This window comes from Epinephelus lanceolatus, chromosome 9 (genome assembly GCF_041903045.1).
Source record: "Epinephelus lanceolatus isolate andai-2023 chromosome 9, ASM4190304v1, whole genome shotgun sequence".
Lineage (NCBI taxonomy): Eukaryota > Metazoa > Chordata > Actinopteri > Perciformes > Serranidae > Epinephelus > Epinephelus lanceolatus.
In genome coordinates this window covers 14,572,968-14,594,858 of record NC_135742.1, presented here as the reverse complement: position 1 = coordinate 14,594,858, position 21,891 = coordinate 14,572,968, and the positions used below count along the sequence as shown (strand labels likewise).

The 21,891-nt window shown below is 42.4% G+C and overlaps 1 protein-coding gene across 4 annotated transcripts in view; it reads right to left on the bottom strand.

Moving 5' to 3' along the window:
- Positions 1-5,859: 5,859 nt before the first annotated feature.
- The window catches only part of slc20a2 (solute carrier family 20 member 2), a 59,157-nt gene continuing 43,125 nt past the window's right edge, over positions 5,860-21,891 (bottom strand). For 3 of the 4 annotated variants that reach the window (XM_033619812.2, XM_033619817.2, XM_033619813.2), the window contains exons 5-11: positions 20,788-20,884; positions 20,425-20,544; positions 18,072-18,305; positions 16,150-16,786; positions 15,736-15,921; positions 11,387-11,471; positions 5,860-6,756 (exon numbers count right to left, since the gene is read on the bottom strand). In XM_033619812.2, coding sequence (XP_033475703.1) covers positions 6,592-6,756; positions 11,387-11,471; positions 15,736-15,921; positions 16,150-16,786; positions 18,072-18,305; positions 20,425-20,544; positions 20,788-20,884 — 1,524 coding nt within the window. In that variant the 3' untranslated portion in view covers positions 5,860-6,591. Of the gene's footprint in view, positions 6,757-10,647; positions 10,733-11,386; positions 11,472-15,735; positions 15,922-16,149; positions 16,787-18,071; positions 18,306-20,424; positions 20,545-20,787; positions 20,885-21,891 lie in introns of all 4 variants that reach the window. The other variant, XM_033619819.2, reaches the window with a different exon arrangement.

The following is a 21,891-nucleotide window of genomic DNA, read 5'->3' as shown; positions in this document are numbered from 1 at the left end:
GATAGAGGGGAGGGGAGGATCTGTATGTCCTGAGTACACCTGACCTGTGTGGGGCGGCTGTGACTGCGTTTGCCCTTTGGGAAAGATGAATAGGGACAGCAAAGATCAAAAGATTTAAAAATATTATATACTGAAAACTTCAATGAGTAGCTTGGGCTATTATTTGCTTAAATCACTGAACTCAACAGGCTTATATTCAGGACAGACGTCTATATATATCAGACAGGCCTTTAAATTCTTTTAGGCAAAACTGTTGCTCATTGAAGTTGAGAAATACAATCAAATCATTTATTTGAATCAGTATGAATATAATATGCATAAAAATTAGGCTTGGAATAACATCAGTTATGTGTTAGGGCACTTGTTTTACCCAGCATACCTCCTGTTGCTATGCGGAAGTGGCCTTTGGGCAATGCAAGTTGAGTTTCTGTGTTTTAAAGGATGTAATAAAGCAGTAAAAGCATCATGTCTTCAACTCACACACATCTTTCTTAAAAATAAGACACAACTCAGTTGAGTTTAGGTATTCTTTGTAATTTTAATTCCCATAATTTAGTTTAAATGCAGACATTTCTTTCACTAAAATCTTAAATAAAACATTACAGTACGATATATGCAAATCAGAAGAGCTTTAAGATTTTTGTAGAAGCAGGCTACAGTTTCTTTTGATTTTTTTTTTTATTCATTTATTTATTTATTTATCATTTTATATTTTTTTAAACTTTTGAAGGACCGGACAGTTAAATAGCAGTTAAACAGTAAAAAGACAACACAGAGCTGTTTAAAGCCTGCAGGCCAGCCAAGGAGCACATTCTATTACACAACAGACCAGAAAACTAGAGACAGCACGCCACATCCAGATGAAGGTCTGAACTGATGCCCCTCCACCTCTGTGTGTGAGGTGGCGCTTGGTTCCGTACAAACAGGAGAGGGCGCTATTACACCAGGGCAGGTGAAGCTACACGACCACAGAGTGACAGCGATGTAGTTGCACCTTCACAAGAGACAGCTTGTATTGCACATTCAGGGAGAAAGAAATGGCACCTTTCTGTTTCCCTACTTTTTCTCTACGGAGAGGTCACGAGACGGTTTGAATGCGGTAGAAGCACAGTAACTCCCTCAATGGCAATCACACCATTGGTCAATGGATACTGGTCAGCTGAAACGGACTGGTCTAACATGCTGTCCCTCTCTATAGGGAGGGAAAGTGTCAGACTGCGCCATCTAGTGGCTGCGCTCATACATAACCCCTTATTTATTTAGATTACATTACTTTTACCTGCAGTTACTGGAATTATTGGATTTTGGGAAACAATATTAACTAAAAATGTATCAATAAATTTTCCTTTTTATCTATAATTGAGAATATAATGAGGTCTGCTCATTTAAAAAGGCCCTGTAAAACTTATTTTCTCAATCACAGTCTTACTATGAGCAATTGTGTCCACAATGAGTACACATTTTCTGCACGTTACAACAGATTTCATCACTTTACATGACAGATTAATGTGTTTTTGTGCTTTTCACACTGGTTTAAAGTGGTGATGTCACATATTTCCATGCACCAATCAGAAGCATTTGAATAAACACGAGTTTTCAAATGTTAAAGCTCCCAAACTTTCATTTTAATTATAATTACTTAAAGTTATAAAGACATAAGTCAGATTTCAGGGCTTTAATACACAAATATCAATGCTACCTTAATATCTGCTGTGCAGCATTGGTTGCTTTATTAAAATTTGATGAGACATTCTGAGCCGTCACTATCAGATATGTTTAACGCCGTCACCAGAAGACCATTCTCACTTTCCCTCCCTATCTTGAGCAGTGCATCCCTTTTGGCCTATCAGGACTGAGAATGCATGGAAAAACAAAAGAATGAGAGTGTGAGTTACACGAGGGCAGCCCTGCAGAGCACGGTGACGCAGCACGACCATGATGTCTGAAGCATGCTGGCTGACCTCAGTCCAGTTCACCTCATAATCCAACATGAGGAGAGTGGGTTCAGACTCATGTGATTGCTCACTTAACTTTCATCAGCGTCTTTTGTCCATATTCTAAATTAAATATAATTTTAATCATAATAAACACATTTGGATTTGTTGGCATTCAACAACAAGGTTTAAACTGTGCACTTGTGGCTAAGACTCATGGGAGCTGTAGTTTTTCTCCACCAAGGAGGTTTTTGGTTCAGTTTGTCTGTTTGGCAGGATTACAGCAAAACTACTAACCCAGATTTTATGAAACTTGGTGGAAGGGTGTCGCATGGGCCAAGAAAGAGCCCATTAAAATTAGGAGTGGATTCACAAATTATTTTCACTTTGGTTTACACTGCAAGAAAGGGAATCTGGCCTTGGAATAAATGCCATATATCTTAAAATCCAGTAGATGGTTTAGAATATGAACAAAGAGAGAAGCCACTTTTTTAGCTTTCCTGTTCAGTTTAGCTTATTGCTCTCTGTAAAACAATAAAATGTGCATTTTATATTAAAGCTAAACTGGCTCGCTTTGAAGACAACAGAGACTCATCTGATCTTCTACAAGCTGTAGATGTTTTGGGAAACAAGGCTCAACCTCTTGTCCGAGACTTTAAAATTCATTTCCTCCATCCTTGCTGTACCACAGTACAAAGAGCATTTGAACACACCGGCCCTGCGCAGCCCCGTGTAACACACACCCTGCGGAAGAATGAAAGGGAATGAGCTTCAAGAGTGGTTACCTGCCAAAACAAGGAAACAAAAGTCCTCATAGTCCAGTTATCAGTTACCAAGTTTTAAGTTTCTCTGCTACAGATATTTTGCTTCTAGATTTTCACCTCCAGTGAGCAGTCGTCCTGGTTTTAGCAAGATACCGTCCTGCTCTCACAGCTCATGATCGAAAGCAGTAGGGAAACAAAATTACAAAGTGTTTTACATCTAAAATTCAAAAATAAAAATGGTAATTTAAAAATCTGATCTATTGGCAACCGACACATCAATCTACATGTTAGAAGAACACACTGGGCTTACAGGAAGTGTGGCACATGGCACCAGTGAGGCGAGACACTCTTGTCATAAGTTTCTCAGTATCACAGAGATCTTAGAACAGCTAGTCCCTGTTTTCCAGTTTCCCAATCGACCCCCACAGTGTGTCCTCCAAAGTGTCTGGAAGCTCACCCAGGTTAAAACTAAGATATGGTAGAAAAATATATAGTCTTGATGAAATTTCTCTAAGTCATTCTCTTCATTACTGAATTGCACCCATACATGTAGTGTTAACGCATTGTAGTAGCAGTGTAAAGTGACAGGGATCATGATTAGCACTACTGCTACGACAAAAAACAAGTCACCACGCGCACACTTGCTCTCGCTCTCGTTCTCTCTCTCTAGACACTTCAGGTTTTTTTTTTTTTTTACTTGCACTTAAAAATTCATGGTTAATATTTTCTTTCATTGGCATCATTAGGCAACAGTTATTTTTTTTCTCTACAATATGGTTACGATGTAAACACCACAGTACTTAATTATTTTACTGTATCTGCACAAAGTAAAACACAATGTTACAAGGCAAGTGGCTACTTAAGCATAGATTTGTTCATGAGAAAACAAAAAAATGAAATTAGGAAACACACCACAAGAACAAGAAAACAAAACAAAAACCTTGCAACACCTGGCATCGAGTTTGTTCAAATAAAAAAAGCTTTGTTCATCTACAGGTCGGCTGACCCTGTTAAAAAGCTGGTGATGATCAGTACTATCCCCGCCCCCGATATCATCTCGTTCGAACATCATGATCCTAAGACAGAAGTCTTGTGATATTTTCCTGACATGAGCGACCTGGAAGCCTCCAACTGGGCTCCGATTCCACCCTCAACTTGACCCTATGATATCTACCTAACCTTCAGCACTTATTGAAACACAGGTGATCAATAGACTAAATGCTTCTACACTTCAAACAATAACCAGCCCATTTTTTTTGAGGAGCTACACGTGTGGCCGGGGTTGAATCCCCCCCTCGTTCCACCTCTGCATAACTGGCTGAGTTATAATACAACATGTTCTGATATGACACATAATCGCCGTCTGACTCGACAAGGCTGACCAGGGGTGTGAGACCGAGGCTCAGGGCTACAGACACAGATGGACCCTGGACTAAGACTTGTAATCCGAGCGGCGAAACAGGGCGGGAGATCTGAAATGACCCGAACATGGACAGTGTAGAGGTCTGTCATTGGCAGGGAGCCTTCAATATGAGGAAACGACTCCAGTAGCTGAGCTCTTTATATGAAAACAAAGGCAAATGGATGAAGATATGTGAACGTTTCACAGGACTTTATGAGTGTGTTTTTGTCTCTGTTCAGTTTAGTGTTTTGGCTTCTGCTGCATATTAACCTCCTCATACTCTCAGGCCTTGTTCAGACTGCCGGCCAAAATCATTTTGTTTAAAATTGCATCCAGATTGATTTAAGGAAGTGTGGTCAGCAACAAACCACATGAATGTGACTTCTGCAAATCTGATCCGAAACTCATTTGAAGGTGGTTTGCAATGCCATTCCACTCGGATTTCTACAGATGCATCTCAGTCGGGACACTGTGGATGCTCGGATCGGATTTCAAAGTATCTCTAAACGCAACACAGGATGACAACATCAAATCCAGAGTGAGGCGCTGGGCTAAGTTCAACACAAGGAGCAACAGTCAGTGGACAGACATCGATATTAACTGTTTAGAGGGCGAATTGATGGACCTCCACTTCTCATGCTTCCATGTTGGACAGCCGCATCATCAGGGTTGCTTTGCAGCTCCTGATGCCTATGTCATTACCACAGCAACCAGTGCAGATAGATTGGTGATGTCTGTACACAAAAATCCGATCAGATGACTTGCAAAGTGCGGGTAGTTAGTGTCAAGATCTAAATTGAGAAACAAATCTGATTTGCCTGCAGTCTGAGCGTGGCCTAAATCTCTTAAATGTCGCCATCTGAATTAGGGCCGGGCAATATATTGATATTATATCGACATCGTGATATGACACTAGATATCGGCTTAGATTTTGGATATCGTAATATCCTAAGTGTTGTCTTTTCCTTTGTTTTAAAGGCTGCATTACAGACTATTCTAGCTGTTCTATAATTTAGATCCACATTACTGATGATTATTATATTTTGTGAAAGCACCGATGGTCAACTCTACAATAAATCGCAATATCAATATAGAGGTATCTGGTCAAAAAATATTGTGATATTTGATTTTCTCCGTATCACCCAGCCCTAATTTAAAGTATTTTCTCAAGGGGGAAACCTTTAACTTAAAAACTACTGAAAAATACTGTTGAATTCACTGATCCGATAAAATCCTTAAGACTCTGTTACCTCTGTTGAGAACGGGTCCATTACTTTAAATCTAAATACTGTTTTCTGATCAATATACTTCTGCCAACCTCCCAAAACAGCAGCTTGTCACGTATGCGTGTTCTTAGTGTGTGTGTATGTGTGTGTGTACTGGGATGAACCACACTTTATATTATGACATCATGAAGAGGTTAAGAGCCCCCCCTCCCTTACTATGTTAAAAACAACCCATGACCCCCCCTCCCGCCCCCCCAAACTCTTTAAGGACAGTATTTACAGTACAAATTACAGTATATTACATCATTAAAAAATATGAGATCCATCTCTAAAAACATACAGGAGCTCTTGACAAAAATCAACTCTTTAGCAAATCAGGTTTCTGTGGTATCATGTGGACGATAAAATAAAAAAAAGCAGAGTGACAGTCCCACCACCCCTCTCTGAGGCGTCCTTTCTGTTTGGCCCTAGTTGTACCTGGCTAGCATGTTAAAGGTGACATGATGGATGGGTTGGTTTACCACACGCACATCTTTTCTTCTTTTTTTTTTGTAACTTTAAAGCAAGCCGCAATACAACAAATCACACTCAATCCAATACAACAATATGTACAGGGTTTTTTTTCTGGCATTTTGGAACAATATTAATGAGCACTTGACTGACGTTGCTGCCTGAGACTGGAGGCAGAACGATCAAGTTTTACTGCAGTTTAGGTGTGCAGGATTAACTGTTTGATTTTTAGTCGTGTGCTGTCTTTTATTTTTTTTAAGTCATGATTTTTTAATTTTTTTTATGAAGAGACAGGAAATGGCCGCCACTGTTTCTCAAACAAACATAATTCTTGTTAAGAGTTACTGGAAATCTCCTTATTATTGTCATATGTACAGCAGATTGAATGGTACGGTGAACACGTTGGTTACACGCCTTCTTATGCACCCCAAAAAAAGAGAATAAATAAAAACCAATCAGAAACTCGAATGAGTCAAAAAAAGATCTCTGGACTACGGAGCCAGGCAGCATATGAACCAACCATCCTCACATCCACAGTACAACCAAGTCCATCTGTAACCTCTGCAGCTTCATCTCATCCACGTCACCCTTTCTCCCTCTTCATTTCCTTTCATCTGCACCCCTGACACTCGAGCTATGATTTTTACCCAAGTTTCCCTCTCTCTCTCTCTCTTTCTTTCTTTCTTTCTTTCTTTCTTTCTTTCTTTCTCTGACTCTCTCCTCCTCCTCTTGTTCTCCCTCCCAGCCGTGCGCCCTCAGACGTAGGGCAGGATGCCGTAGACGAACAGGGCCATGATGGCGGCGCTGAACAGGCCAGCCACAGGCACTGTGACGAACCACGCCAGGAAGATGTTCCTGAAGAGGCGCCAGTCCACCGCCTTCTGGGAGCGGATCCAACCAACAGCCACGACTGAGCCCACCTGGAGGCCGCAGCCAGGGAGGGAGAAAGAAAACAATCAGCAGCAGCAGAGAACAAAATGTTTAAAGTTGGCAGAGTCAAAGAGGCTGTGAAGAGCTGCAGGTTGTTCAGGCTTCTCTTGTGCTGAACATTTCAGATAATGTCAGCTTGTTTTTACAGGCATCTGTGTTCCTGCCTATTTCTTATATATACACTGAATGTTTAGCCATAGTATTTGACAGGTGTGTGAACTTATGCTTGTTGCCTGGCTTTGCCACAGAGAGTATTTTTTTTTACAAACTTAAAGGGTACCTTTGGTATTTTCAATCTGGACCCTACTTTCACATATTTATGTGGTTAGGTGACATTTGGGAATTGGGATTTTGAAATTGGTCCATTATTGAGTGACAGGGTTGCAACTGGCAGTGGGAAACACTTGGGGCATTTGTGCACCGTCAATTTACATCCATTTAAAGTGCTTGTTTGTGTCACTGACAGGCTCAGATAAATATTCTAAGTGTCTGACAACATCATGGAAAGGATCCCAACAAAAATAAAACTCACAAAAACCACCTTGGTTTGTCTCTTCAATTACCAAGGCACAAAGGCACGAAAGTAGCACCCAGCCCCCGACCTTGTATTTTCCAGGCGGTTAAAGGTGTGGCATTTGTATGGCCCCTAATTTCCAGGGCTGGTACCTGCGGTTATTCCACAGGCTAGTTAATAACATGTCAGGCAGGAAATCCAAAGTGTGACATTTGCCTATCATTCGTCAACTACAAACATCACGTATCATCTGAAACATGGAAGTAGCTACATGCCCATTAGCCACTTAGCACAATCATTACTGCTTTGCCCACAGCGTCATTAACAGGCGGCTCGCTCAGTGTGTGACGTGCACTTGTAGATAAAATATAGGCCTATATTAATGAAGGTTCATTAGTACGGTTTTGTATTTCTCTGTAATGTAGCACAGTGTTAACAATGTTACTGATACTATTCTTTCTCACACCTTCAACTCAAACCATTGTGTTGCCCCGCCCAAAATATATACTGTAATAATTAAATTAATATCGTAAACATGCGGACGACTAGTCGACTAATGACTCTAAATGACGACTATTTGTTGACTAGGAAAATTCTTAGTCGGGAGCTGCCCTAGTTGAAATAAACTCTTAATTCACTCAGTTTGATGAAAATATGCTAAAATTACACACTAAAATTACTATTTATTTATCTAAATGGAGCCTGATGGGTTTGGTGATGGCATTTTTGGGCTGTTTCTGGTCGAACAAAAAGGATCTTACTCTTTAACAAAAAGGCCAGCCTCTGTAGGAATTTTCTCCATAATGTTTTCAGACACCTATAATAACAATGTGAGCCTGTCAGTGGCAAAAAACAAGCACTTCTAGTGGACGTACACTGCATTGCAGACTGTTTTTCCACTGCCGTCCGCAGCGCCCACCTCAATACTGGACCAATTTCCAAAGTTGTTGCTCCTATTAGTCACTTTGACACAAAATTATGGGAAAATAGGGTCAAAATAAAAAATACATAACTTACCCTTTAATTAAAAGTATGGAAATTATATTATCAGCAAATGTATTTAAAGTATCAAAAAATACTCAGAGAACAATTTCATATATTTTTTGGACTCTGATCTATAGGAATGTATATCTTGTGATGATAACACTTGAGTAAATGTACTTAGTTACATTCCCCCACTGATTATAGTTGAGCAGGTCAAAAAGATCTACATGTCAAGTACAAAAAAAAAAAAAAAAAACAGGTGAATATCTGAACAGAAAAGCCTGTAAACAACCGTCAGCTCCTCAAGAACAGCTCGGTCCAAAATGTCCAAAGTGTTAGTCAGAGCAAGCCTTTATAAAATTACTACGACCTAAGTTTAGTTCTTGGTTGTTGATGTCTGAAATCAGCAGTTCTGGTGAATAAGTATTTTTTGTTAGTTTTTTTTTAGCTAATTTCATAATTTCTGCTGATGTCAGACATCCACAAACGAACTCTTCTCTCACCTTCTTTCAAGTCTTTAAATCCAAGTAGTACTGAATGAGAATTAATTTTGGAGAAGACACATTTCAGACAGCTCAGTGTGCTGGAGTGGCATGTGCAGTGACTGGTTCCAGCTCTGTTTGTGACGCTGCAGGTGGGCGGGAGTTAGACTGTGCCTGCTCTTATACGGCCAGGGAAACACGAGACGCCTTCTGTCACACTCACGACTAAATGTGGAAGGTCAACAGAGACCAGTGTCGTTTGTGGTCGATAATTCAGTCTTACTCAAAGTTACACTGGTGCCAGGCTGCACAAAAATATCTTTAGGGAAGGAAATGATGTAGGCTGACTGTCTTTTTCTTCATTTGGATAATTAGCATTATTCTAAAAGCCTGTGAGGAGCAATACCTTAACTTTGTGATCAAGATGTCTGTTTAAAGCCTACTGTAGTATTTCAGGCATGCAGCAGCAAAGCCTGAACTCAGCATGACCTCCATGTTTGTGCTGCTGACTGCCTGTAGAGCTCTTGAAACAATGAGTCACTGCACATAATCTCACCAGGGCTGGGCATCAATTCAGTTTGATCTGCACAGAAGTAAAGGAGCCAAGTAACATAAAAGTAAACGGATGAACTGAATGGATGCCCGTCACTGCTCAGACACACTCACACTCTCTCTGGGAGATGTTTACAGATGTTGTCGGCTACTTTCCGAAAACTTCAACACCACTTTAAACTGACCTTTAATTAATTAGTTTATCTTTAAAATTCTGATTTCGTCCGACAACATCTGTGCATCTGCCCGACACAGTCACTAAATCAAATCACCACCACAACAATATACCTCTAACCATCAGTAGATTTAGCTTTTGTGGCATAGCAGGTAATTATCCAAGGTTTTAGGGAAGCGAATAGGGTATGTGGAGGTGAGAAGTGAAGATAGGGCACGGGTGATGAGGATGTTGTTTAGATAAATTGATCACCAGCAATTAAATACCAGTTTTGAGTCTTGTGCAGTTTCCCTTCAGCAGACTGGTTTTAAAATATTAATCTAATGTTTAAACATGATGCAGCTATTATGTATTTAGATTATATCCCTCGTTTTGACCTGTGTCACCATGTGTAAATTTCCCTCTTCCAATACAAGCTACCAATTTGAAGGTGTCTGTTAGATATGTGGCTACAGCTAGCAGCCAGTTAGCTTAGCATAGAGACTGTAAATAGGGGAAAGGGGTTACAAAATGTGCCTCCAAGCACCTTTACACCTCACTAATTGACAGCTTGTTTAATCCGTACAAAAACTGAAGTGTAAAAATGATTTCACGGGGGGTTATGTGCCACACAATTTCATGGCCGAGAGCAGTAACTTCCTCAGGTCTCCAATGGTTGCCTGGAAACTGCTCAGACCCAATAAAGAGTCCGGCACATAACATCCCTGAAAGGATGTTTTTAGCAATCTTTTTGTATGGATTAACCAAATGACAGAGCTCAAGGTTGGTCTTAATGGAAATTCTGTTCCATCAAAAAAGGAATCTGACTACAGAAAAATGTCATACTTCAAATCTAATTAGGAAAAAAAATGTGAAAAATTTGGCTACATGAAAAAAGGGGAAAGAAAAAGAAAACAAAAATCTCAGAATGCTACATCCTTGGGAATCTCTCTGCTTTCAAAAATACAGCTCAACAGTTTTAAACTTGTGATATGCTGCTCTGTATCTAATAAGCTTGCATCAAATTAAAAATTTTCATACACACGTCTTTTTAGGAAAAACCTTGAGGGTTTGCTGACTGGAGGAAAACTGCAGGAGAGGTCAAAACAGCAACTTCAGGAGTTGTGATTGGCTTTGGCAATTGACAGCTACAGGTGAAGCCATGAAGTGGCTTCACTACCAATGACACCAATACCTTGCAGTGGGTGGAGCTTATTGGGATGCCCACATTTGATGCAACAAGCACTGTTAGCGCACTCATTACTTCAATGCAAAATCCGCTGTGAAGACAGATGAGTGGAGAGACACAGAGAAAGATGGAGAGGGAGAGGTAAAAAAAGTGGAAAACAGGTGTGGCAGGTGGGGTCGGGGGAGGAGGAGGAGACTGGTGGTGGGGGGAGGGGACGGGGCAGGGTGGGGGGAGTCTGCTTGCAGCCAAGCACAGGAGGGTGGAGGACCCACACACCAAACCATGCCAGTGCTGAGAGGGCAAAATGGAAGAGAGATGGTGGAAATGAAACAGAGCATGAGACCCCATGTTGATGGGGAGGGGTTGGGGCTGGAGGGGTCCGTCGTGTCTTCCAATGTGCCTGGATCCAATGTTCCTGAAAAGAAACAGGGGAGAGGGGCTGCACACGGCTGCCTGGGGCTGTCCGCAGCGGGCTGGGCACGGCTCAGATTGTTTGATTGTCTTTTGATGCAGTGAAAGGAATCTGAACTTTGCTCACACAACCAGGGAACAGCCATTGACACAGATTGTCTGTCATAAATATGGTCATAAACGAGATTATCTGATTGCAAGACTATTTGATTTGGACTAAAGTGGTGTGTGTGTGTTTCCAACCCGAAGCCCTGGGTGGCAGTGTGAGCTCCCTGTCCCCTGGAAATGCCTGTGGGGGAGTTGAGAGGCCAGCTGGAGGCCCACTCAGTCATACCTTGCAGTGCGTGGTACTGACAGGGATTCCGATATTGGAAGCAAACACGACTGTGAGTGCAGAAGCCAGTTCAATAGTGAATCCACTGTGGAGGAGGGAGGGAGGGGAGAGGAGGAGGGGGAGGGAACAAAGAGACATCCTTCATTGTAATGTCTGGGATGTGCTGCTGATGGCACGGTCCACGTTAACAGAAATACCACAGTTAGGACATTCAACAGCTCTTTAATGTACCCTCAACACACACACACACACACACACACACAGGAAGCAAAGTATACAGTAATCACACTCTTATCTCTCTCTGAAACACACACACACACACACACACACACACACACACAAAAAGACAGCATTTCTATCAGGTCCTAAGTATGGTTACATGTGTTGCACAGTTGTGTGTGTTTCTGCCTTGTGCTGACTAGGAGACACTTCATCTGACGCCATGCTCTATTTCCAGAACATAATTCGCACTTTGATACCAGACGCACTAGAAGAGAAAATGATTTTTTTGCCCACTCCCTTGGGATGTTAAGTTAAAGATTGTAGTTGAGTTATTAAGACAGAACAAGAGAGAAAAATTAAGAGAAACTGAGTGAGAAAGCAACTTGACACTGAATAACTAGCTGCTGCTTCTTTAATTGAAATTACGTGCTAAATAAAAAAAATATAGCAGCAAATGAAACTATCAGCGACATTGAGGTAAGGTTCTGGGCACAGACACTGTTCAGACTTATTCAGTCATGAACAGCGAGGGCCAATAACTTTCACAGCAGTGTTCTGACGATTTGTCTTGAGCCAATCTTGAACGTCACTTGAACCCATCTGTAAGAGGCCGTTTGTCCTCACTGCGTGTGAAAAAATAATTAAGACTGGTGCATGATGTCCTGGCGGGCTGGAAGGTTCAAGACGGTGACCAGGGGATTGCAAAGTTGGTTTAAATCTGGCTGGGGACATTTGTTGCATCTCTCTCTCTCTCTACTCATTTCCTGCCAGCTCTCCACTGAATACTCTCGAGCAAAGTCAGACAAAAACCATCAAAAATGTCACCAAGACCAAGTCATAACCAGACCAGAGTGTAACGAGACTAAGACAAGACCAAGATTTTGAGGAGTTGAGAGTAAGTCAAGGCCAAAGTGTGAGCCCAACACTGCGTGACACACGATAAAATGTGGAACATGCAAACCATAGGCACTTTGCAAACTGATCTGACAGATCCACATTCCCATAGAAACACCTACAGAAACCAAATGAGGATTCTTCTTCACAAGTGTATCATGAGAAAATGTCTTGATAAAATAATCAAAAGGCCATGCAGGGGTGATTTTATATGTGGGAATCTTTCTTTTATTATCCGTGAGGAGTGGAAATCAACTTAACCATCTCCTAATGCTCATTTTTCCACAGACTATTTAGTGATATCTCTTGAAATTAGTCCTTTTTGTCCGAGACCAAGACAAGACTGAGTAAAAGTGCAGTCAACACTGAGACAAGACCTTCAATAAGTGGCCCTGAAATCGGATTTGACTACTACACCATCATCCGTGTGTAACTTTGATCAGAAACTGTGAATGGGGCTTTTGATTTTCTAATTTTCCTACTACAACAAGTCCAACTATCCTCTGTGAAAAAGGCCAGATCATCAGCAAATAGCAGTCTTTCTGAAGACAGGTCATATTTTGTCACCAGAGCAGAGCAGACGCCACTCAATCCACCTCTAACTCCTACTGTAAACATTTGTGGAGCGGGCCAATTATATAAGTGTGCCACACGGGATGAGCTCATCACAAAGAGACGTGGCGAGGCCGGTTAGCCCTGAGGCAGCGTGTCTCTGAGACAGTTCAACAGCAGCGCTGGCCAGAATGATGAAAATCCATATTTCAAGTTTAAAAACAGTTTCACTGCTGCGACACACTGAAGTGTTCAAGTGTCCTCTGCACCTGTGAGAATATATGCTCAGCCACAGTGCTCTGACACACAACTCCACCTACACACCCACACAGACACACTCTGCTGTCCTTGCCCCCAAAACAAACTTCTTTGTCAGACTGATGCATGGAAACAGACACTGGAGGAAAGAGAGCCTTTAGAACAGTGAACCAGAGCAAATTTGTCTTTGAGTCCTGGCAAAAGCCTAAGCTGGTGATGGAAAGAGGGTGATTAAGAATGAAAAAAAGGAGGCACACAGCAAGAGAGAGGGGGCAAAAGAAGGAGAAATGAAGAAAGAGGGAGAAATAATGAGAGCGAGAACAATCGCGGGGCTTTGGGGGGAAGAGAGGGAAAGATTTAGAAGTGAGACAGCGATAAAAAACAAGACATAAAAATGCAGCGAGGAGATGAAAATGGGAAGGAATGAAGGAAGGGAAAGAGTGAGGGCAAGGAGGAGAAGAAGAGGGTTAACCGCAAAAATAGAGATTTACAGGAGGGCAATAGAAAAAGAAGGAGGAGGACAGAGGGGGAAAAAGAAAAGTGAAAAAGAAGGAGTCAGGCTGGCGTCCCTCCCTGCGGTTGGAGAAGAGAGGCCAGGGTTCCCACTGTGGCTTTGCCCCTCCCTCACCCTTCCTGCTCTACTTCTCTTCATCCAGTATGCCAAACAACTTCCTGTTACCCTGTGTGATGTTCCTGCCAGGCAACAGAGTACACACACACACACACACACACACACACACACACACACACAAAACTGGCTGGAACAATTAGACCTTAATATACGTGCACACACACATACAGTACATTCACCACATAATGACCTGCAGGCACAAAGCCGAGCTTTCTCCAGCTGACATGATACACACAAACATCCCTAAGGTATGCATGCACACACACTCTTCAGCTAGCACGTGGGAGGATGAGGGGACAGCAAGAGAAAGATACAGAAAGAGAGAGATCGATCTCAAGGACAGAGGAGCAGCGGTAGTTAAGGATGCGTGATGTCCGCTGCTTAGGTTGTGGGACGAAGTGTACCCTCAGGCTTTATGTGCTGTGGTCCAAAAGACTACTTATTTATTCATGTTTATTATGTAATAAGTCAAAGGGCAAAGGAGGAATGGAGAGTCTATCGCTCTTACTTCATTCTCTATGCAAAGGGCTATTAAAGAGAAAATTAATGCAGATGATTTATGCACAGAGAAGTAGAGAATTAGTTCTGGAGAAGTTTAAGTTCAAGTATGACTGTGTGACTGCTGTTTAAATTATATTTTTCAATTCAGAGATTGTGATATATTGATTATTAAAGGAACAGTGTGCAGGATTTAGTGGCATCTAGTGGTGAGGACTGCAGATTGCAACCAGCTAAAACTTCTTCCAGTTAGAATTCCCTCAGTGTTCATTGCTCGGGAGGTTTTTACCACGAGCCAAATTATCCGCAGAGGTCTCCTACTCTCAAAAACAATCAGACCAGGTGATTAAAACCAATAAAAACACTGAATAAAGCAGTTTAACGTTACAAATCTGTGCAATGTCTGTCGCGCCAATCTATGCGACAGTGTTGGAGAAACAGATGTGCCGCTAGCTCAGCACCCGCTAAAGTGTGCTCACTTTTTTTCTGATCCTGACATTGAGGGGGGGTTTCTACCAGGATTCGAATTATCCGCTACTAAATTCAATGTGAAAACACACGCCTCTAAAGCCATTATTTGGTTTATGCGTTCTGACTGATTCTCATTTTCAGGTGATTATACACTAAAGAAAATACAATTATATCCCCCCTAAATCCTACACACTGGACCTTTAAATAGATTAACATAGGTTTTCCCCATAGATGTAAAAACAGGAGAGAAAATATCCTTTCAAAAAAGTCTGCCCTGTGGTTGAGAAATATTATAATTCACATTTATGCTTTTCCAGGTGCAGCTGTCAGAGAAAACCCAAGCACAACACTGCAATCACAGTAAAATGTGTTTGCCTGCAGCTGCAGCTCTATTTGGGAAGTCGACAGTGGTTAATCAGTGCACGCTGGAGACAAACACCCTTGATTAGTCAGATAAGTTTACTGTACCTGTAGACAGGGAGCATTCGAGGCAACAGAACAGGTGCTTTAAATGTGACTGTGCTGCCTTGGGTTGATGCATTTAACTGCCAGCATCATGTGGATTCATCAATGTCAGTTGAATAATGTGTTCAATAACATTTAACAGCCTTATTTACGACATTGTGTGTGCACATCAACACTTACCAGGACAGCTGTTGAACTGGGCGGACCTGTGTGTATCAGCATGCCGAGGCTTTTTGGAACAAGATGGAAAGTTCACCTCCACCTCTCTCTCATCAGAAATTTTCTTTTTCACTCATTTTTATAATACAAACACAGACACACACCCTTCTACCCACTCTCCCATTGGGGGCTTTCTCACCTTGAGGGGGTGATGGGAGTCAGGTCTTTGCCCATGGTCTGGATGACGCGGCGGCCCCACACCCACAGACCGGCGCAGATGCCTAAACCACCGTAAAACAGCAGCCAGATGGGAGTGGCAGCGTCCTGCATCACACCGCCCTGGTCGTAAATCATCCACAGCGCCACCAGGGGCCCGATGGCATTACTGCGAAGGTGAGAAAACAGATTATGGCCTCAGGCAGCTCTTCAAGTATTTATGCTCAGCTGAACATCAACGACAAAATGATGTAGCAGAAAAAAGCTGGTGCAGAAAAATTACCTGCGTGTAATCTAATCAGACAAAAAGCTTCAGGAATAGCAAAATATATGATCAATAATATGACAAGTGTCTTTATGGGATGTTGCGTATTCTGTGAGCATCAGGAGGGAGCACCTGACATCGTTGCCTCCGTGGGCGAAGGAGCCGAAGCAGGCGGTGAGGATCTGTAGGAAGTGGAAGAGCAAGAACACCTCAGGCTTATCCTTCTCCTCATGGTCCTCCTCGGCCAAGTCGTCCAGAGGCATCGGAGCTGGAGCCCCTTCTTCTTCCACCCCCTCCAGCTCTGTGGCCAGCTTCATCTCCACCCCACCTTCCTCTGCCTCGATCTCAGCCTCCGCCACAGCGTTACAGTACGACGAGTAGCTGTCGTAGCGTACCCTTTTCTTGGAGTAGGACACACTGTTGCTCCTGCCGCCTCCCTCTCCTACCAGCTTTTCACTGTCATCACGTGACTCTGTGCGCATGAGTGGCTGGACAGGCATGCCACATATGGCTGCTGTGTAGCAGGTGTAGCTGTTGTTGCGCCGCAGCAGGCGATAATTGTTGTCTGGCGGGCCGGCGTTGGAGCCGGAGCGATCGCTGTCATCCATGCGGCCCAGGTGGATTTTGTGAAGCAGGTCTTTGTACAGGCCTGAGTCCTTGTGCACTGTGTGGTACACCTGGCCATCGCTGCGCATGTGGCCGTCGAAGCTGAAGCTGCCATTAGAGATGGGTGACTTGAGGCAGCCGTTGGTCATCGAGTGGGTCCGGCCTAAAGGAGAGCAGAAGAAGAGGTGATGCAGAGTGTTTATGACTTAAGGAGAAGCTGGATTTCTAAATTTGGCACTGTAAAGGGACACTTCTGTATTTTTCAGCCCTGATGTAGTGACCAAAGTGACTCATGGGCCACTGAAGTATCTTTTAGTTTAACCAGAAACACCCAAAACTGCCATCGTCAAACCCACCAGACTCCATTCTTACTCTTTATTAAAAAGGTTCATCTCTGTGTGGATCCTTTCCATAATGTTGTCAGACACTTAGAATAATAATCTGATCCCATCAGCAGCAAAACAAGCACTTTAATGGATGTAAACTGGCAGTGCACAATTCCTCTGAGTGGTTACACTGCAGCCTGTTTCACTGCTGCTGGCTGCAGCCCTCTCGCTCAATACTGGACCAATTTAAAAAATTGCTCCCATTAGTCACTTAGACACTAAAACATGGGAAAATAGGGTCCAGGTTGAAAAATACACAAGGTTCCCTTTCAGGCCAAGAGGGATCAATCAAGGAAAATATAAAAGAACGGTCATGACAACAGCGACAGCGTTGGAGGAGCCAGAGTTTGGTATCACTTCGAAGTCATTGGGGCAGGCACTGCAAATAACACTTTAAGCCACCATATATTTATCGTTTCAACTTTGAAAATCCTTCCACCAAAATAAGTATCACATTTCAAAATGTCAGTGAGCATCGTGTTGTGTGTGTGTGTTTTAATCTGTTGGAGGGATTTTTCAGTCAAAGTTGAAAGAACGGAGATATGATAGGATAAAGTGTGATTTGCAGTACCCGCCCAATTGACTTCAATAGAACTGACACCAAACTCTGGCTGCTCGAACGCTGTCACTGTCATTATATTTTCCTTGAGATCAGTGAGGAACTAGACTTGCAGCCATTTTTAGAGGGTTCAGTTCATTCGGTTTTTTTTTTTAGGCTAAAAATGTCCTTTTTTTGTACTGAAAATTTGAAACTAAATCTTTTTAACTCAATGATGGGTTAAGAATTATTTATTGGATTTTATTTGTAATTCAAAATTCTCTTGTAAAGCCACCAGACAGATCAGTCAATTGTAAATAAAGAACTAGAATCAGGGTGGCTGCAGACATTTTGCAAATGAAGCATGTTATACTAGAGAAAAGCTGTGCAACTTGTTTTTCATTGAATTACAACAAAAAAGTTGTGCGACCTCATGCTCATTAAAGTCATTTCAATCACCATTAATGTTACAGTTTAGCTTAGTCCAAGTTTTCTTTCTAAAAATAATAATAATCCAAGTTTACCATACACCCTGCCATTTGGCAGGACGTTGCCTCCATTAGCCAGGCTGGTGAGCTCTCCGCTGGAGTCACGGGTGTTCCGATCACTGCTGCCCCCGGTGAGCGGCAAGACGGCCTCATCTGTGCCCTTGGCCCCTGGTAGCTCTTTAAAGACGGGGCTCTCCTCCTCCTCTTCGGGTATCTTGTCCAGACTCTCGTCAGAGATCCTGGACAGAGCCTGCTCCTTCTTTAAACGACCTGGAGGACATCAAGTGAGTTTAGAGAGCATCCTGAAAAGTGCTAATCAGAAGAAAAACATCACAATTGTATTTACATGTTGGGCTTATATTTTCATGTGTCATTTACAGTATGATAGTGAAACATACAAAATTCAAATGCTGATAGAAACAACTGAGGCTTTGCTGAAAAGTATCTGGGTGATTTCCAATTAGGGCAAGCTGATGAAATCTGGAGTTTCATAAGTAAATCCCTCATTTGGCACAAAGATCAATTGTTTTCAATATTATTTTTTCATGCATGTTTTTGCTGAAACTGCATCGATCCTCTGCATTAATATCAAGTATAATCATAATAAGAAAAAGCCTGGTTTCAGGTCACAAACAGAAAACTATGCAGCAACATTCCACAAACACAATGAAAGCCATCAGCTGATCCAAACTAATCCCAGTGCTGACAGACCTGACACCCCTCCGGCTCCTCAAACCACCAACAGCCACAAAACAAACACATGAACTCAGTTATCGCCTGCCTCACCTTGCCGGATGAAGTAATATCCAGATTAGGACCGATAACATCACAGGCATTCAGAGGTCATGACACGTTGAGCAACAGGTCAAGTCTGCTGCGCCCGTGTGCAGGGTCAGAGGAAACGTTCGAGAAACATTTCATCTATTTTAAGCCTTGATGTGGACGTTACCGCTTCAATAACAGCACTTTTTCATTTAGTTTGTGGTCGATAAATCCACAAAGACCGTGTAATATTATCCTTGTTTTATAATTTCATATAAGGATTAATCATGTCTATCAATTTGGGAATATGACAGGCATCTCTATCTATGAAGATTTAGTGGAGTAATGACGTCCTGGGCAGATAAGTCAAACTACTTCTGTGTGTGTTGTAATCCAAACTTCTCTGTTCTTTGTTGTGACAGACAGTCCGGCTGCAAGTACATGGTGGTGCATGGGAGTCCCTGTGTGTGTGTGTGTGTGTGTGTGTGTATCCCACTGGCTAGCTAATCATCACCTCTCGGCGGGGCACTCATACTGATCACTCTGCCCCAACCCACGGTGGTGGAACGGCGTTGCAGAAGCCTAACGGCCACCCTCTAGTTGCCCCACCATTAACTCTGTCAGCACTGTTGCCACCATTAGCACCATTAGCATGGTTAGCTGCTAGCCTCCAGCTACACCGGTCTCCATGTTGAGAACTGTTTGCAGACAACTTGAACCAGACTGGTGATGCAATCACTCCAGCCACAATAAAGCAATCTGCTACTTACGGCGAATGTTTTGCCAGGGGTGTAAAGTGAGAGTCTAATGGCCCCTTCCCTTCTTTCTACCCCCCTACTTCCAGCCACCTTGCTCTGACCATACTCATCTTCAAACTCAGTCTTCATTTTGGTCTTAAGTTTTGTGACTGCATCTTGGTCGGGTGCAACAAAATCAGTCTACAGGGAGACAAACATATAAACACCTGGCTTCTGTGGTAGTTCCTGCTACAATAGATGTGTCCAAGACCACATTTTGCCGTGATGACACACACACACAGACTCACGAGGTAAAAACAATACCAGTCGTTGTGACGTTGTCGCAGCTCTGCATGTCTTACACAGCTTTGGCTTGCTGCAGTAAACAGAAGCTCTCATTTATCCTGCATGACATTAAGTTAAATTTAACAGACAGGCTGCTTTGCTTAAGTCCACCAACTGCTCTTTCCACTGTTGTATTTAATGTGTCGTGTGTTTTAAAGCGCTGTCTGCTTCACTGCAGGCCGATTTTCCCATTAGAGAAACAATTCCTAACGTTGATCTGAAAGCTTTCTACACTGCGGGCTATGATCTTAACCCCTTGCATCTGGCCAAATAGCCGTACGCCTAAAATAAATCTGAGTGTCTAAGGAAAGTAACTGGAGCACTACACAGAGTTCAGAGGGTTTCTTTAGTGGCTTTAGTGGCTCTGGCAGAGGCCAGCCAGAAAACACATCCGCTGGCATCGCTCGCTGGGTGTCAGAGCACAGAGTGTGCAAACGGAGGCTGAGGCTCTCTTGTAAGGCCCGGGTGAGAGTGTCAGGCTTTCACATGGCGTGAGAACGACTGGACACACACACAGACACATACACACACACGCAGATACCTACTTGCTATTTTCCTCCTCATCCAGGGACAGACGAATATCCAGACCAAAGCTGCACAGATCAGCGACTCAGCTAAAGTGATGAGGAAAATGGCCCACACTGGCAGCATCTCTAACCCGAGCACTGCAATTAATGAACACACACACACACACACGGGTATAAGAAAATAACATCTTGCAGGTAGTTTCCAAGTATTATAATCAACTTATACTCTTGTCACACCTTTGAAAGGAATTTGCAGCAAGCAAACGACATTGGCACGGTGAGCCGTTACGACTGACACGATAATTTGATCGTACATCGGTGTCAGACTGAATAAACTCACATAATAATCTCTTTTAGAAATAACTGCCCTGCAGCACTTACATGGGGCTCCAGTGTACAAGATGGAGAATGTGTTGATCCCAATGGTGGTGGCATAGAAGAGGGGCAGCGCTCGCAGGCCGTTGGGGACAGAGTCATCCTATGGAGCAAAAACAGATGGATTTTTAGTACAGTTGTTAATATGATGATGAAAGAGTTAAAGCTTATGCTTGACTGATGAGTCATTCTAACTGTTAATTAATCTTTAGTTTAATTTCATGGTGATATGATGTGCTCACATTGTGTCATTTGTTTTAGAAAATCCAAGCAAATTTCTAAAAAAAATAAATAAATTTTACATGCGAATGTTTCAATGCACACACCATACTGTCACATACATCCATATATATTGGTAACGCTGATATGAAGCTGACCTTTGGCCTTTTCTATATAAAAAGTCATCAGTTTTATTATTTTACTCTGTTAAGACATTTGTGTGAAGTTTGTCATAAGTAGCAAATTAATTCTTGAGTTATGGCCAAACACATATTTTGAGAGGTCACACTGATCTTTGAACTTCGACCACAAAATTCTAAGAAGTTTATTCTAACGTCCAAGTGGCCGTTTGTGTTAAATTTAAAGAAATTCCCTGAAGGTGTTCTTGAGATATTGTGTCCATGAGAATGACAGACAGATGCAAGGTCACACTGACTTTTGACCCTTGACCACAAGAATCTAATCAGTTCATCATCGAGTCCAAGTCAGCATTTGTGCCAAATTTAAGGACATTCCCTCAAGATGTTGAGATATCGCGTTTGCAAGAATGAGACAGACAAGGTCACAGTGACCTTGACCTTAGACCACAAAATTCTAATCCGTTTATTCTTAAGTCCAAGGCAGACTTTGCACCAAATTTAAGAACATTCCCACAACATGTTCTTGAGATATCACGTTCACAAGAACGAGACAGACAAGGTCACCTTGACCTTTGAACACCATAAACTAATCAGTTCATTGCTGAGTCCAAGTGGACATTGGTGCCAAATTGGAAGACATTCCCTTGAGGCGTTCTGGAGATACAAGGATGGGACATACGTACAACCTGAAAATATAATGCCTCTGGCTATGGCTAGCACTAGCATGAAGGAATAAACATGGCAAATATTC